The sequence below is a fragment of the Acipenser ruthenus genome, chromosome 4 (genome assembly GCF_902713425.1).
Source record: "Acipenser ruthenus chromosome 4, fAciRut3.2 maternal haplotype, whole genome shotgun sequence".
Classification (NCBI taxonomy): Eukaryota; Metazoa; Chordata; class Actinopteri; order Acipenseriformes; family Acipenseridae; genus Acipenser; species Acipenser ruthenus.
The window spans coordinates 98,142,638-98,160,368 of NC_081192.1; the positions used below are offsets into that span (position 1 = coordinate 98,142,638).

At 34.3% G+C, this 17,731-nt stretch overlaps 1 protein-coding gene across 1 annotated transcript; it reads left to right on the top strand.

Moving 5' to 3' along the window:
* Positions 1-845: 845 nt before the first annotated feature.
* Positions 846-17,161, top strand: LOC117400107 (polycomb complex protein BMI-1-like). Its single transcript, XM_059023448.1, has 18 exons — positions 846-1,092; positions 2,226-2,337; positions 2,487-2,550; positions 2,654-2,688; positions 2,916-2,976; positions 3,427-3,483; positions 3,631-3,690; positions 6,654-6,712; positions 12,081-12,134; positions 12,932-13,068; positions 13,298-13,394; positions 13,578-13,633; positions 13,738-13,788; positions 13,994-14,102; positions 14,192-14,234; positions 14,584-14,679; positions 15,108-15,188; positions 15,663-17,161. The coding sequence occupies exons 1-18, from the start codon at positions 954-956 to the stop codon at positions 15,987-15,989; spliced, it is 1,638 nt and encodes a 545-aa protein (XP_058879431.1). The 5' UTR covers positions 846-953; the 3' UTR covers positions 15,990-17,161.
* Positions 17,162-17,731: the final 570 nt, after the last annotated feature.

Below are 17,731 nucleotides of genomic sequence, written 5' to 3' on the forward strand. Positions count from 1 at the left end.
ATTTATATGGAGAGAGAGAGAGAGAGAGAGAGAGAGAGATTTGTATAAAAATATATTTATATGTAATATATAAATTCCATACATACTGGAAGGTCATATGCAGAGGAGAAGTAATATTTATATTTCTCTTAGTAATTACCCTTATAACACTTCACCACGTATTTTGCACTGTACTTGCAATTTTCCCATGTTATATAACGTATTTACCATAGTTTACCATGGTTTGCCATGTTTTTTTCTAATATATTTTACCATACATCTCTGGGATTTTGATGCATACCTACACTTTCCCATGCATTGACTATGCTTTATTACACTTTGCTTTTCTATGTGAAACTTTGCTAAGAGTAGGTTACCAATAATATGCAAACAATTTTGTATTAAGGTCGTAGGTATTTAATAAGGTATGACCTTTAACGAACCAGTTGCTCAAATGAAGAAGTACCCACTTCTGACTAAAAACTATGAGACTGAGCAATATACAAAATACTTGAAAAATGTTGAGTCTTCATCCCCAAAGTAAAAATGAACTGAAGAACAATAGCTATTGACGCTGTGGTTGCGATAATCTATAAGAAACAACTTCGACATCTTGGTAATATTTTATCGGGGCTTTGAAACCATTTATAATAAAGAAATTCCACATTCTCCAGAATGACTATCGTTATCAAAAGTGATCAGTATCCTGGACTTGGGGTAGCCCTATAAACTGTATGGTGTTATAGCACCTCTCGCATAACACACTGATAACAATTCGTCCTTTTTGGGGGGCATTTTACAGTAAAGTGTTCAAGGTGATGATAAACATGCATCAATCTAGATTTCCCTCAAAGAAAGCTATGATGTGGAAAAGCTGTAACTGCTTGTATCCAGCAGCAGAAGTGGCTTGAGGCAGCAACTGCACCAGCTGATTGATAGTCACGTGGACGGTGTCGAAGGTCGATACAACCACAATGGAGCTGTCGGAGTATGTGCAAATGGGGCTTCAGTTTTTGGCGGATCCAGAACAATTTAGCACAAAAATGTTCTCAATTTTTTTACGTATCTCCTTTCAAAGCCTTATATCTCCCCACTGTGGTGCCGCAATCTTAGGTGAGCTCATTTTAATAACTAATTTCCATGTATTGCGAGTGAGTTTTCAGACACAGGAAGCCTCCACCGATGCTTTCTGTCTGGCCTCTCTGCTTTGTGAAGGTTTCAGGAGACCAGACAACAAACAGGGCCGTATAACCGTAACAATACCGCGGAACTGTGCGATAGGCTCTTATTAAAGCGAGAATCTAAAAAATAAACAAACCATGTCCTGGAATTGACCCATGTACGTGCACTTTTGCATGGCCCAAAAGGAAGCTGAGAATCGATGTCTATTACTGCTTTTGAGTTTTGGTGTTGATATCGCACCCTTTAGTTATTGACCTAACGTCTGTTATCAGAACTAACGTTAACCATTTTCTTACTTCGTAGAGACTACAGACCAAACTTGTTGACCGTTGTTTTCACACATTGTATCAAGTAAAGTGTGTTATTGTAAATCAAAAAAGAGGAGGAAAAAATCGTGTCTGTACAGTATTTGTACATACACATCATTGATCTATAGCATTGTGCACATTTTCCCAGTTCATTGGTTTACAATGTAAGATATGGTGCTATGGATATATCTTAATAAGTTATCTCAATGCCAGGGTGGCCACGATGAATCCTCTAACCTACTGGCCGCATTTCAGTTCCGTGTGTGTAGGGCTACACAGTACTTCAATCAGGAGCTTTCTTTCTGTAGAGATTCACCAGTCTGCAGCGTCGTTGTCATGGCAAATGAACTTGCACTTGTGACTGTAACTATTAGAGCATGCTGGGATTAACGCGGTGTTGTGTTTATCTTGTATAATATAGCCATCTTAAAAACATTTATCTTTTTTTTTTTTTGTAAGTGTCATGTGATCTGGCGTCCAATAAGCATCGCGTATATGCTAAATGTTAGCCCATACAATACACGTTCTTTGTGCAGTTCGTGGGTTGTGGATTATATGGAAAATAAGTGTAATTCATAGTACATTTTTATTTAAATGTATTAGAATATCATGAACAATAACAACAATTGGCCACTGTTTCTCAGGTTGCAGACAATTAAACACCTATTATTATTATTATTATTATTATTATTATTATTATTATTATTATTATTATTATTATTATTGTTGTTGTTGTTATTTCTTGTTTCATTTTAGACGACCCCGAGTTAAGACATGTTGACCCGACTTTGTTAAAACATTGCCATGTAGCTGCCACAACCTCAATATTGGAGATTTCAAAACAAAATGCAGACAAATCAACACTTAGGTAATGACCTTCAGTTACTTAATTGTGTTCTATTTAATTGTTGCAGTCGGTAATACGAAATTATATATATATATATATATATATATATATATATATATATATATATATATATATATATATATATATATAATATTGTTTTTCTATTTCAGCACATTTCTTGAAGAATGTAAATTTGATGGGGAACGAATAGACATATTTTACAGTGAATACCAGGTTTGGATTTGTTCATATGCACTCAACCACAAAATAACTGTGTTCAATTAACCAGCTGCATTACTGCATTGTTGTGATCTCGTTTGATCATTTTGTTTTATAGAAAAACCAAACTAAATTGGAAAACTTGCTAGGAAGGTGAGTTGTTTGCACAATTTAGTATCTTTAAAGCACCAAATGTTTCATATTTCATGTTTCAGGTGTTACGTTGGGCTAACGTTAAGTACAATATAACACTTAATACATTTTACAATTTAGCCTGTTTTTAATACACTGTGATAGTTTGATTAAGTTAAACATGCATATTTTCTTCATTGTGTCAAGAGATGTGTATATTGATTGAGAGTTTTGCGTTAAAAATATAGCTTAGGAAGAGGCCCCCCGCATATATGTGATGGTTCCTGGCGACTAGAGTATCAACTAAAGGTATTTGGAAAGCTTTTATTAAGATTTAAGTCATTAATTGCATGACATTTGTTTCAGGTGTACTTAATTAAATTTATAATTAAAGTTCGGGAGGAGGGTCAGACACCAATCTCCGCATCACCAAATTGAATCATTCAATTTACACATTAGCTAATTAACATTGTTAGCACTATAAATACCCACTTCACTTATCTCTCAGTTGTTTTCAGTTATCTCTCTTTCTTAATAACAGTTTTTATGTTTTATCAAATGGGGGTCTCAGCCTCGTCCAGTCGGCCAGGCAGCGAACCCTCAAACCAAGTTAGGTTTGATGCCAAATGAATGTGTATATACAGCATACTTTTCTGTTAAATCGCATACTCCGCATTCTCTACAATAAATATTTGTACTAGAACATTTTGTGATTGGTGTTTGTCCCGAACTACTGAAATGTATTTTGTTGTATTTTAGAACAGCCATGTTCACAAGGTCAACCAGCCTGCATATTTGATTACCTTGAATGTAGAGGTACAGTATTGAAAATTATATATATATATATATATATATATATATATATATATATATATATATATAAAATATTTTATTACATTTATCAAGTTTAATTGTGCAGTATTTGTACGCTGGTTTCTAAATACATGTATATTATTGTTACAGAACAGGGGCTCAAGATCCACAGATGATATTAATTTCAATTGTACAATGGAACAACTGCAGGTATTAATGGCAATTCAATTATTATGCATTGTTACTTTTTTATTGTGTTATTTCAGTCAGATTGACATGAAGACGCATATATGGTGTTAAACAAGACAAGAATGGATTGACAGATTCTAATTCTGTGAAACAGAAAGCAAATGACCCAAAAGATTTCAGGTCAAGCATTTCTGTTAATTAGATATCTAGGCTTCCTCCACGTGAGGCAGGCACATTCAGAGGGATAGTTTATAATGGCTACAGTTTTCTAATAAAGTTACATTTTGTAAATGCAAAGGTATAAGAATGTGAAAGAGGGAATGTACACATATTTTGTATAAAATCGGATTATAGACGAATGCCATTCAAAACGTCTGTTGGCGGCTAGTGTTTGAAGAGTTTGGTGGTTTTTGCCAATATCAAGGCACTTGGTGTTCACCATGTAGAGTGTGACAGATACACAAGTACGGACTTGGCCAGCGCATGTGGGTCTCTGTTTTATGATTTATATATTTATTTGATTACAGGTGATTTAACATGTAATTTGTATTACGTATTTGCATTGTGCTCTAAAACAGTTGAGGAAGGTTTCATCAATTACATACCTTATTTAATGAACTAAGAATCTTAACTGAATGTCCTGAGCCTACCAGAGAGTTGTGCTTATTGTACTGATGAAAAGCGTCTATTACAGCTCTTAACAATTTCAACACAGCAGATATTAGATCTAGTTTACCCCACACCATTTTGCAGACCCTTCTGGTAGAATAGGAAAGATAGCTACACTCAGAACAGCAGACTGAATAAACTAATCTGCACTTTAAAACCAATTTTGAAAGAATGCAACAGATTTGTTGTCAGATTTGTTGTATATTTAAATTGTTTGAGAATGCAAGTTATATAACGTGAATGTTAGCACAGGAAGGATTCAATGTTATTTAATGTTGTCAATCTTATAATTTGTTTTCCAGAATAATATGTAGTCCATAATTTCTTTAAAAATCCAAATAAATGATCTGTTCTCAATCAATACGAACAACACAAGGGTCAAACTGAAAGGATAATATAGTGGAAATAGCTCAATCACTTTTGAAACAATTAGCTAAGATTTGTATTTATAAAAGTTGTCTTGACAATAGTAGAAGTAGCAAGGAGAATCTGGATCTATCAGGATACTCTCCTTAAGGTATAAGAGAAAGAATTCAGAAACATTACCCACTGCTGTAACGATCAGTTACAACATGGTCATTGCATTCCTTTCCAGTACATTTTATTTTGTCAAAACTCAGATTTTGTCTTGCCTATTTACCTTCCCTAAACTAGCGTTATCATGTCTTTTTTGCAGTAGATTCACTAATGCATATTTCAATAAGACCATTTGAAATAAGGACCCCTGTATCATATTTTGAATATACCCCTAAGTGTCTGCTAGTAAAATGTATTTAATATGTACAACCTTGTTAATTATAATTAAAAAAAAAAAAAAAAAAATCTTATTCATTTAAGTCCTTCAACATTAACAATATAACACTGTGCTTATTAACCGACATGCTTAACAAACTTATGTTCATGCAGGATTTCCATAAGTGACTGATCTTGTGCTAGAAATATATTTTTGAATTTTTTTCATCCAACCTGGATGAGCATCTGACCTCAATAGTATTGATAAATATATTACAAACGTGTTACATAGTTTGTAGAACTTGATGTATAAATGTACTGAAGAGTATACTAAAGAAAAAGAAAAAATAAACATTGTGTTTCTTTGGTGGGTAATGTATGTGCCTATTGATTAAAAGGGAGTCCATAAAATGTAAAACTATTGCCCAGCTGCTGGAAGTTACACACTTTTTGATAGTATCTATATAGGTCCTTAACAACTTCTTCCTATCTATATATATATATATATATATATATATATATATATAGCAGCTGGCTCTTTGAGCTAATATAGTTAATGTGTTGTCGTTAGTGTGCAGTAAATCGATTTTATCAGTGACAAAATACTGCAATACTTGACATATTTCTTTTGCAATTCAAAATAAAAATTGGCATTGCACAGTTAGTTAAAAAACCCAAAGGTGATCGCAAATATTAGTGTATTGTGCAAACAATCGACTTGTTTGCTTCACATGGTTTTTCCTATGAATTGATTATTATATTTCAGCTCTGTACAATTCACTACATTTGCTTTGAAAAACCCCAGTGTCACTGATTCGAAGTGTAAAAACGGCGAATTTAACTTTGTCAAATCAATCTTAAAATACTTTGAACATTTTGAAAATTATATTTCCCAAAGAGGATACTTTGTAAATCTGTGTCAGACTGTGTCATCTCTTAAAATAAATAAATAAATAAAAAAGAAGAAAAAAATGGTTTCATTCAATTAATTCAGAGCAAGAGCATTATTGGTGCTTCATGTTACACCATTATAGAAAAAATACATGTCAAACAAATAGCTACACGAGTCGTTTCTCTTTGTTCCTAAGCATTTTCAATTTAGTTTTCTTGTTGATAGAAACTGTGGAAATAGCATTGAGAAGTATTTAAAGTTAAAGTTGGTTAAATATCTTAACTCGGTTGTTTTGCTTTTTTGAGTTTGTTTAATTCTTTTCAGGGCAGTTACAGATTTGTAGTGATATATAAATCGCGTGTATGTTTGCCTTATAAACCTACTTTGGGAACTCCTCAGAAATAAATAAAGCTTTCTCATTAGAGCACATTTTAACTTAAAAACAAATGTATGATAGAAATGTATAGGCTACTTTTGAAAAAAAAAAAAGCAGGGAGGAATTTCCATTGCATCGTTAAGCAAAACAATATTTTACAGCACGTTTAGCCTAAATTCACCGTGCATTTTTATTTATTTATTTTGATGTAATTTTATTTTATACACAAAATTGTGCTAGTGGACTTAAGGATGGAGCACAGCGCCCATTACAATTAACGTATTCATTCGGAACTTGTGTCTTATTTAATTATAGGACTTGGTGGGAAAGATGAAAGACGCAGCTAAAAGCCTCGAAAAAGCAACTCAGACATAAACGATGGAGCGAGATGAATAGCTCGAAGAATCTGGTGGAACCGGACTACAAGACAACGAAGTTCGGGTTTTAATTTCGCAGAGGCCAACAACCTGTATTAGCCTATTGAAATATTTCACATGGCATTGTATATTGTTGAAAAGTAATTTGAATGCATTTGATAAGTAAACCTAATGAACCAATGTCAAACAGCAAGCACTAATAAACAAATGCTGTAAAAGCCATGCAGAACACATGCTATATATTGTTTGTAACAATAAAAAAAATATATTCAAAAAGTACATGTTTTTTTTTTTTTTTTTTTGCATTGATCACTAGGAAAAAATGATCTCTCAACATTATCATGTTTACTTCTGCATTATGGAGCATTAATACGTTTTCTAAAGGCAGCTGAGTTTTTGTTCTGCCTGAACTAGGAATATTTGTTGGATTCAGCATTTTTCTGCGGATTTAAAGCCGGCAGATCTTTATCAGGCCTATATCCATTTACAACCTGTATGGATTCAATTGGTTACATAATTAACAATAATGATAATCACATAAACTGAGGTGTCAATAGTCTTTGAATTAAGAGTGAAAAAACACACAATTGAGATACTATATTATCACTCCTTACCTTTTGAAGGATCGCCGCTACCACAAAGAGGAACAGTCAACCTTTGTCAATTAAAATTGGTTTTAAAACTTTTATTCGGTTTACACAAATTATTTAGTATCACTGTCAAGATATAATCCTATGTGCCTGTTCGCTTGTACGCTCCCAGAAGAGAAGTCAATTAAGCCGGGGTTTATTTTTGTCCAGAAAACTGAATTTGCTTCTGACCACTTATACATGGAAACAACAACACTTCATAGGCCGATATGTTTTCTCGTTTTTGCTAATTATTTTGGCTACCACTATAACTATAGGCTATGTATGTTTAGCACAGATTCAGTTTTAGTGTGTGTAATTTTAGAGTTTAAGGACCGTACTATGAAAATAAAACTGGCTACCTTCCAAAGCCTGCATGCAAATATGTTTTATTGATTTATTTGTTAAGATGTCGTTGCCGCATGATAATCGCACTGTTTATCCTAAAGTTATTGAGAAAATCAAATGTAACAAAGCAGAAACTGAAAAAAGTAAATTGCAAATCGAATTTAATTAGTAGGGATGCGTGTTTGAAATAAAAGACAATTTACCAACTGACGAGATGATTCACAAAGTTAATTTAGCATAGGGCAACAGAATACGAATCACCATGTTACTAAAAAATGCTAAACTTCGTGAAGGCAGTCGGTTAAAAACATAATTTGAACTTTTTTTCAACCCTTTGTTTTACATCTCTTACTGGATGTGTGACAATACGTCTACGCAAACCACCTTTAAAATCAGTTTGACTCCTTGCTTTTTCTGAGTCCTTTTGCCACAACGTTTTTTTTTTCTTCTTTTTAGTTGTTGCAAAGAGGCAAACCGCATGTCGTCATTCGTATTTCTTTCATACCTTCCAGCATCAAACAACATTATATAGACTAGCGTTTACACCAGTCTTGCTGCGAACGTCTAGTTTTCTGCAGCTGCATTGTGAATACATGTTGGGTATTATGGGATGTAAATAAAAAGATTCCGTGGTATTTTCGAGGGTTTACGGATTGATAGTCTTTGATTACACCAACAGTAATTCCCAGGCCACCCTTAAGGAATGAGACCACGTGACAGAGCGGGGCGGTCGAACTACGAGCCATTTTGGGGACGGTGTCAGTTTCCACTGAACCTTCAGTTCAGCATTGCATTTTTCAAACAACTGATTTAAAGACGAGCTACAGCGATGCACAGTGCGATCACTGGAATCCAACAGACATAGCTCAACATATTAGGTTCCTTCATGCTATTAAGCTACATGCAGCACTGCCTGGGAGATAAAGAATGGATTTTGTATAACTAAAATGAGCTCAGTGCTGCTATACGCTTATTGCAATTGACAGCGTCTGCAGTTCGTTTCAAGATGGCCGCTTGGCTTGCATTCACTTTCTGCTGATCGACTTTTAACTTTCATTGTCTTTCCACCGCCTGTCCGTGCGACCAGCTTCACAGTCCCTGGGTATGTATAAGTCCAGGTCTCTTCTTACCAATAGTTCAATAATGTACCGGGTAGATGGACGCGGTAGATATTATTTTTCAGCTTGAATTGGAGAGGAGATGACTGCTCTGTGCAAGGTCTAACAGTAATATACTCGAAACCGCAAGGGCTCTCACAGTTTAGCTACTCATATACTTCCAAATTCAGTTAAATTCTCTAAGATGGATTAGTGTTTTACCATTCTGATTTCACTGTCTTGTAGAAAGATGCCTGGGCTGTCTCTGCATTATAAATTGCACGAGGAAGCATACCTAGGAATTATTCAGATGTGCATGAAATCCCGGTCGTTTGTAAAATCTAGAGCAGCATGGGTCAAGTGTTTGAGTCTGCTCCATTCAAACTGTTTTATTTTCATTAACGACTTAAGTGAATCTTACCATTTTATAGAAACAGAATCTGTGGAAATCGGCGAATCTGTTAACATATTCAAATAATGTTTTATATTGTCAATTTAAGTGTTATGAACTTAAAATATATAGACACTTGAGGGGTACTTGACGTTAAAGATGGCGGTTGACAGCAGTTTTTGTTTTTTTTATTGCAAAATACTTAATTCTCTATGGTTTAAACTTTAGAAGGATAATGTAATGCCATGCTTTGATGCCACCAACTATAGAGCAAATATAATGTTAGTTGTGTCATGTTTTTCTTTGAGTCAAAATGCTAAAGTCTTAAGTTACTGGTGTTACTTTTTTTTTTTGCAACGAGGAATGACTAGGTTCAGCTCCTTGAATTTGTTGACTGTGTGAAACATGCGTGCCAGATCGGACTGCGGTTTCTAATGTTGTTCTGGTTCACATTGTGTCATATCCAAACCGTTGATAAGCGTTATACTGGCCTGAACATTATTTTAACAAGCTGTGCATTGGTTTTCAGTTAACGAGCTCAAATAATCTTACCAGTAAGTGAGAGACGATTACTACTGTGTTAATTATGGGAAGACTAAGCATCACCAGTGTATCAATGTACCGCATGCATGTTTTTTTTTTTTTAACCTTGAATTGCTTGCCTATATGTGTTAATGACTTGAAATGAAAATGATTTATGAACAACAATTTTACAGAAACAGTACTACTGTTAAAACAAAAGTAATGGTACAAGGTTGCTTGTAAGATTTATTTTTTACTAAATGTTATGTTATGTTGAATCTACATGGTCAAGAAAACAAATAGGTGTTTTACTTTTTTTTCCCCCAGTAATATATTCAGAACGTTGTCCCTCTTCTAAATGGGCAGCAGGATGACCAGTTATTTTTCGTTCCATCAAATAAATTAAAGTCGGCAAAATTAAGATTTTAGAAATGTTTTTAATAACTATATTTAAGAGCACCCTATATCTTGGGTCTATACTTTTTTTTTTGTTGTGGAGGCTGCGCACTAGAGTTAGGATCATGTGTGTTTTCAGTGCTCATGCACATTTGTCAAATGGAAAGCAATGAACGAGTGACATATTGCACTAAATGCTGGTCTTGAAAGTGAGCAGTTTTATATTGGCTTCCCTGAACAACAGCCAGGCCTGTATCATGTGGAAATAATTATAGTTTTGATGGCAATTTATTGAAACCCGGGCGCATGTATTTTTCAGTGTGCATCGGCGGTGAAATTGCAAGTGTTTCAAATGTATCAAACAATGAATGGTTGATATATTTCAGCACAACCTCAGTTATTGGTGCTGGTCTGCGCGGGTTGAACCGTGCCAGGCCTATACGGGTTAGGTACCATTCATACAAATGTTTTCGTTATGACTTCTGGTCAAGCAAACTCATTGAAAGTAATGCATAATAAAAACTGGTTAAAATGCCTTTGACATAATTCCGCAGCTGAACTGAATTGACAGAAAGGCCACGGTGGTGTGAAATAAAACATATGTGTTATGTATAATGAGCTTGCATGGGAGTGGGGACAGTTTTTCAGAAATCAGAAAACCAGTTTCCCGACTGACAAACATACAGGAAACGCTTCTTTAATTAATTTGGCCTATTGTTAGACGATGGTGTAATATGTGATCAGTTTATGCATTTATTTAATTAGGCTTTGTTGTGTGGCTCTTGTACATAACCGGGAAACCCTGGTGTGTGTATGTATGTATGTATGTGTATGTATGTATGTATGTGTATGTGTGTGTATATATATATATATATATATATATATATATATATATATATATATATATATATATATATATTAGTTAAATAACGAGTCTTCAATAGTTATAAAACAAAGCTGTAAAATAATGAGTGCATATTTGAATTGGTTTATTACAGCATGATGAATATTCGGATTGCATTATGTATAAGATGTAACAGATCCAGACGGTTTTCTCAAGAATCCAAATCATTGCAGTTTAGACGCCTCACGGGTCTTCAATTAATGGGCGCTGAAATGCATTGTTTCGCAACAAATGCCAAGTCCAGTTGTAAATGTGAAATAGCTTACATGTGGATGCATGTTATGTTGTGTGTAAGACGTGCACGTACAGTAATTGACGACTGACTATCATAAATTCAAATAGACGCCCGAAAATTTGAACATATATAGTATTTACTTTTTTTTTTCAAGTGTGATTGCGTTCGCAATTGGTAATTTGATAAAATAACATTTTCCTTTTTGAATAAATATATGTGCGCGGAAATTGGCATATGACTTGAAGAGATGTTGGTGTCTGCAGCACAGTAGTAGACCGGTGCTAGCAAGGTCTTTGAGTTATGAAATCGGTATCACATGATCGTTTGCATAGCCAGTTGTCAATGTCTTGGTTAGTTCCTTTCTGTCTTAAATATAGATTCGTGTGCGATTACTGCAATATTTGTATTTTAATACAGCGTTCCCTCACGCGCTGCTGAGAATACAGAAACTCATTATGTAAATATGTTAAGGTCGAGTCTTGCTATTAAACGATCCCGTATGTTAACATCTGAGTGAAAAGCTGCTCGGTTGTCGGTGTTGCGATTTTCTTTTTTGTGATTCAAACTGAATCTCATTAAGTTCGGAAATGAGCAGAGAGGGGCGTCTTGCAAAGGAGAATCTTGAGATCACAAAAAGCCTCTTCTTGAATCGAGTGTCGACGTGGAAAAGCCCCCCTTAGCCACAAACCAACTACAGATCTGTACTATGTATGTTAAAGGGGATTTTAGGTAAAATGGCAGCTGCATTTTTGATATTGGACAACCTGATTGCACCCCTGTGAACCAATTGTATGAATATGTTTAAGATGTCTGGTTATTTTTTCTCATGTCTTACTCTTACAGCCGTGGTTCCTCTCAAGAGCTTCGCTCTATTTTCACTCCTTGGCAAAATTCCAAGTATAACCTACGTTGCTATAGCAACGATAAGAATTACCGTGCTTGGGCACCTAGACTTTTTCCTGTTATCATTAGAATAGGCTACTAAATGCAGTTCAAACGTCTCCCGCTAAATATTGAGTGTTTGAAATAGATTTTCCCGTTCGATAGGCTACACCCCTTTGTTTCAGGTCGTAAAGCCTTAGTTGTGTATATATATATATATATAATACATAGCGTTAAAGTGATTTTGCAGTTTCGTTTTGATTCGAAATGGGCTACCTGTTTAGTTGTCATATGATGAAATACGTCGTTATCCCTCTTGCACCTGTCTAAATGAAAATGTAATATCTCTATTTTTAAATTTAAGGGTTGCTTTGTCAACATTATAGTAAAGCCATGTCGGATTATCGTTGCTATGTAATCGTTTTTTTAAGTATGGGTATTCCTCCTGGTTTTTTCAGTAGACTAACAAAGGCAGCATGACTCAGAAATGCACATGCAGAACTAGGGATCGCTGTCACTACCTGCAAGCTGTGGTCGGTTTGTGGTTTTTATCAACCACAAGGTCCCTTAATTCACGTATTTTTCTTTATTCTTAGCGGAAATGTTTGTCTTCTTCCGAAAGCCCCTAACTACATTGTTCCATTTTTGTGTATACATCCGCTAATGAAAACAACCGTTGATCTATAATGGGTTGCTAGCCTATCGGATGCCTTTTCCATTCTTTTGAGGAATTCGGCAACGCTGGGATATGGGTTTGTTAATGTTAACAAGATTAAAAAAAATCTGTTCTACAAATATACTTTTTTTTTCAGGACTCCACGTTATATATACAGGATAATGCATCGAACAACGAGAATAAAAATCACTGAGCTGAACCCGCATTTAATGTGTGTGCTCTGTGGTGGATACTTCATAGATGCATCAACCATAATAGAATGTCTGCACTCATGTAAGTACACAGGAGAGTTATGGATATGTCAAATCAGTTTCCAATCTATTACCATTTTTCTAATAGGCTTACCCTTTAACTTGGGCTGTGTCTCAGTCATGGACACCTGCATGTCTTGCATGCATTTTCACTGGCTTGACACATGGTTAATTACGCTTTTTGCTATAGTTTCACAACCCCTTTTAAAGTAATGTTGGGAAGGTCACCTACAGTTACTTTTCATTTACAGTTTGTAAAACCTGCATTGTCCAGTATTTGGAAACCAGCAAGTTCTGTCCTATTTGTGATGTCCAGGTTCATAAAACTAAACCGCTTCATAATATTAGGTAAGTGGGTTTTGAGCTTCTAAAAAATAGTTTTCATTGGAACAAATTCAGTTTAGCTTTTGATATCCTACAAAAAATGCATCGATGCACAGGTCAGCAAATGCTGTAAAAAGACAAAGAAAATGTTTATAACTACGTTCTCAGTAATTCTGTATTTAAAGAGTCCATGCATTTATCTTTTAGATCAGATAAAACTCTCCAAGACATTGTGTACAAGTTGGTTCCTGGTCTTTTCAAAAGTAAGTACTTAAAGTAAGGGGGGGGGGGGGGGTAGTGGTGTTCTAATATCAATTAAGTACTTAAATTTTTAATTAAAATGTATTAACAGTATTTTTCTTTCCAGATGAAATGAAACGAAGGAGGGATTTTTATGCTGATCACCCTTTAGCTGATGGTAATTTAGGGAATTCAATTAATGCCTGTAGAAAAAGCTTGCTTTTTCATATATATATATATATATATATATATATATATATATATATATATATATATATATATATTATAATATATATATATAATATATATACACACACACACATATATATAGTCCCAAATGTTTGTCCAAATGTCTCTTCTAAACATAATGCTTCTGTTTTTAGCTGCAAATGGATCTAATGAAGACAGAGGAGAAGTTTCAGATGAAGACAAAAGGATTATTACAGACGATGAAATCATAAGTTTGTCCATTGAGTTCTTTGATCAAAATAAGTAAGTTGTAGGTGAAGTAGTCTTATTACTTTTTAGAATTTAGATTTTGTAATGGTATTATCTAAAATTCTGCTTTTTTTTTTAAATAGGGATAAAACCCAAGGTGTTGCACAAAAAGAGAAAACGGAGGAGGTAAAAGATTTGTCAACTGCTGCTGCAGCGTCACTTCTGTTTTAAGTCTCATCCAAATGATGAGTTCTTAGAAATACAAAAAATAAACGTATTAAATACATTTAGACTAGAGGTCATCCTAGGCATCTTAAATGTTAAACAGAATTCACATATTTATCACAGGAGGATTTGGACTCCACCCATATTTTGATAAAGGTTGATTGGGGGCGGAGTCCACATGATCCAGTGATATAAGTGAATTAAAATTCATTTCAACATTGAAGACAAACCGTTGTAGTTAAAATGTGTGTCGGTGAAATTTGAGTTTTTGTAGTGTTTAATAGTTGGGGATGTATTGTGGTCTTAACAGGTGAATAAGAGGTATTTGCGATGTCCTGCAGCAATGACAGTGATGCATTTAAGAAAGTTTCTGAGGAGTAAGATGGATATCCCAAGTACCTTTCAGGTTAGGCTGCTTTTTATTATTATGGGGGGGGGGGGGGGGGTGTATCAACTTTTAGTATAATTAAAAAAAATCTTATGTTCCTTGCAGTTTGAAAGTATGTAACGTCTAGTGTCACAGCCCCCATTCACACTTATTTTGGACTACTAGACTCAAGTAGGGTACTATCAGAGTTGGGGGCTGCCAATTTAAAGTGTAGCATAACCATAAACTTGTTTAATTCAGGCTGGAGTTAGTGAATAACTTATCAGGTAAATGAGCTGAATATTTACTAAAAAGAGGTAGTATTATTTTTCTTGTTTAAAAATCATGGTTTTTATTGTATTTTTTAGGCTGTTTTTTATAGTATTTAATTTATTTATACTTTTATAAATTAATATAAAGTATCTGCACGCCTCCTTTCAAAATTGAATGCATATTATTGTTCATAGATTGAAGTCATGTATGAAGAGGAGCCATTAAAAGATTATTACACTCTCATGGACATTGCCTACATTTATACATGGAGGCGGGTAAGAAATTATTTTTGTAAAAGAACTTGACTTTGCCAGCAGAAGTGCGAAATCATGGCAGCAGAATACAAATGCTGATTGTTAATTAATGGTAAATGAGAACTCGCCTATAACTAAATATTAATTAAAAAATACTAATTTAAATGTCTGTTGCATCAAAAATAAATAATAAATGGATACATTCAAGAAAAATCTGCAACAGGCACTGACACTGAGAAATGAACAAGAATAAAAAGGTAAATATTTTTATTTAAAAAATTACATTTATTGGAGTCTTTTTTTTTTTTTAAAAGGTAAAGAATGCTTAGAGAGGTTAATATAAAACAAAACAAAATGTTCCTCCACAATGCCCTTCTCATTATTTCAACCCACTGCAGAAAATACAAAAGTAACAGATGGCAGAGCAGCAATTTCTTGGTAATCATTTAAATTCCATATAGAAAATGTAATTCTTTTTTTCTTTCTTAATTTCAGAATGGACCACTCCCTTTAAAGTACAGGGTCCGTCAAAGCTGTAAAAAGATGAAGCTAAACCACCCGCAAGATGGATTAAACAGCACAGGCGCTGAACTGGAGAGCGACAGCGGCAGTGACAAGACCAATAGCCCAGCTGGCGTTCCATCCACCTCGTCGTCTTTGCCAAGCCCCAGCACCCCGGTCCAGTCTCCACATCCACACTTCCCTCACATCTCCAGCACCATGAATGGAACCTCCACCAACCTCAGCACCAATCGCCAGCCACCTTTTTCCAAAGCAGCTCGACAAACATCTGTTAACGGATCTTCAGCATCTTCAGGATGATCCTCCTGTGGACAAGGCGACCTAGCTGAGAACACTTGATCCCTTAGATCTTTCCATGCCATTGCAGCTCTATAGTAGAAGCTTTTATATTTGTGACCGTTTCTAGTGGAAGATGCATACTGGATACTAACGTATGGACATTTCCACATTTGTACTTGCTGTGACTTTAACTCATATTTTTTTTTTTTTTTGCAGTACAGTAAAGAACCTTTTTTGAGGACATTTTAACAGTTTCTGCAGATGAAAATATCAGAAAGCTTCTGATTTTTATTTGGATAGACATATATTTTAATTTTTTTCTATGACCATGGAATATCCTTTTGTACAATGTGCTTTTTCCCCTGGTTGAACCACTTTAACCCACATTTTGATTTGCTTTAATTGTTAAATGTGTTTTGTTTCTATATTGTAAACCCGGGTCCATGCTTTTCTTCAGAATAAACCCCATAATGAGAAGCATGTAAGTGGACCTAGAATGTTCTATTCTATGTAGTCATGTCACCCTGGAACCCTTAAATGGCTAGAATATCATAACTGGTGAAAAATGGACAATTATATAAAACAATGTACAATCCTTAAGCTAAAAGTGGGTAATAACAGTGATTTTAACATCAAATTGGTAACAGCAACATAGTTCACTACATTGCCATATTGGTATATATCCGAATTAGGGGCAGTATTATAAGATATATTTATAGATTGTATAAAAGAAGATTTTCATTCTGACAGACATGCTCAGATGTTGCTGTACAGCAGGCTATTCCATTTTCAATAAGCTATTTTATTTTAATGTTCGTGGAAAGTAACATTAAGCTTGTATGATGCTCCACTTGGGTTCGGCCAACGCAGAGCATAATCTAATTTGCATCCTATTTAGGAAAAAAGAACAAGACATCCATTCTGCACACGTCAATTGAACCATTTCATTTAAAGGAAAAAAAGTGTTTTGTGGTTGTGTGTATCCCACAGTGTTATATATTGAATAGCTGTATTGGTCTTTGCATGTGTAATTATTGTGTTACTGTTGCACATTATAAAATCTATCTAAATAAACAATTAGAATACTTTTTTATCAAGGTCACTGTAGTGAGTGTACTCACCAGGTACTGCAAACAATGGGCCAGTTCAGTAACAGTAGTCATATTTAAAAAAATAAAAATAAATAAAATGTATATTTGTTTCTACTACTCTTATATCTCTTATACATCGGAAAGCAGAATTGTTTACATGAGTATAAACAATATGTGTTTCCCTCAGTGATACTGAATTGAAGTACCAATTTTTCTTTTTTTTTTTTTTTTTTTTTACTGCTGTTCTGACATTTCCATAGTTTCAGAATATTTGCTATTTTCTGCTATGCTCTGGTCGAACTTTGGGTGTTCAGCATAAAAAGATTGCATTATATATATATATATATATATATATATATAATATATATATATATATATATATATATTATAAAATAAAAAATGCATTTTGCTGCCGCTAGTTTGCAAAAAAGCACAAATCCTTCTGTGTTGTCTTGCAGTCTAGTTATTAAATGATACATTTTGCATAAATGTTTGTGCCTTAATGTTTTAGAACCGATGTTATAAACTGAAACTTTAGTTGCCACATTTTCATTGTAGTGTGAAGTAAAACAAAATACTGCTTACACTTACCTGGGGTTTTCCTATTTTTAAAAGTAAACGATATAGTATACACAGTGTTCACAAACATGAACTCCAAATTAAAAGCTATTT

Bases quoted from the DNA above. Each gene is read 5' to 3' on its own strand.
- LOC117400107 (XM_059023448.1), top strand. From the start codon at position 954: ATGGAGCTGTCGGAGTATGTGCAAATGGGGCTTCAGTTTTTGGCGGAT. The intron at 13,069-13,297 runs GTAAGTACACAG...TTTCATTTACAG, and splicing joins AATAGAATGTCTGCACTCAT to TTTGTAAAACCTGCATTGTC. The intron at 14,103-14,191 runs GTAAGTTGTAGG...TTTTTTAAATAG, and splicing joins GAGTTCTTTGATCAAAATAA to GGATAAAACCCAAGGTGTTG.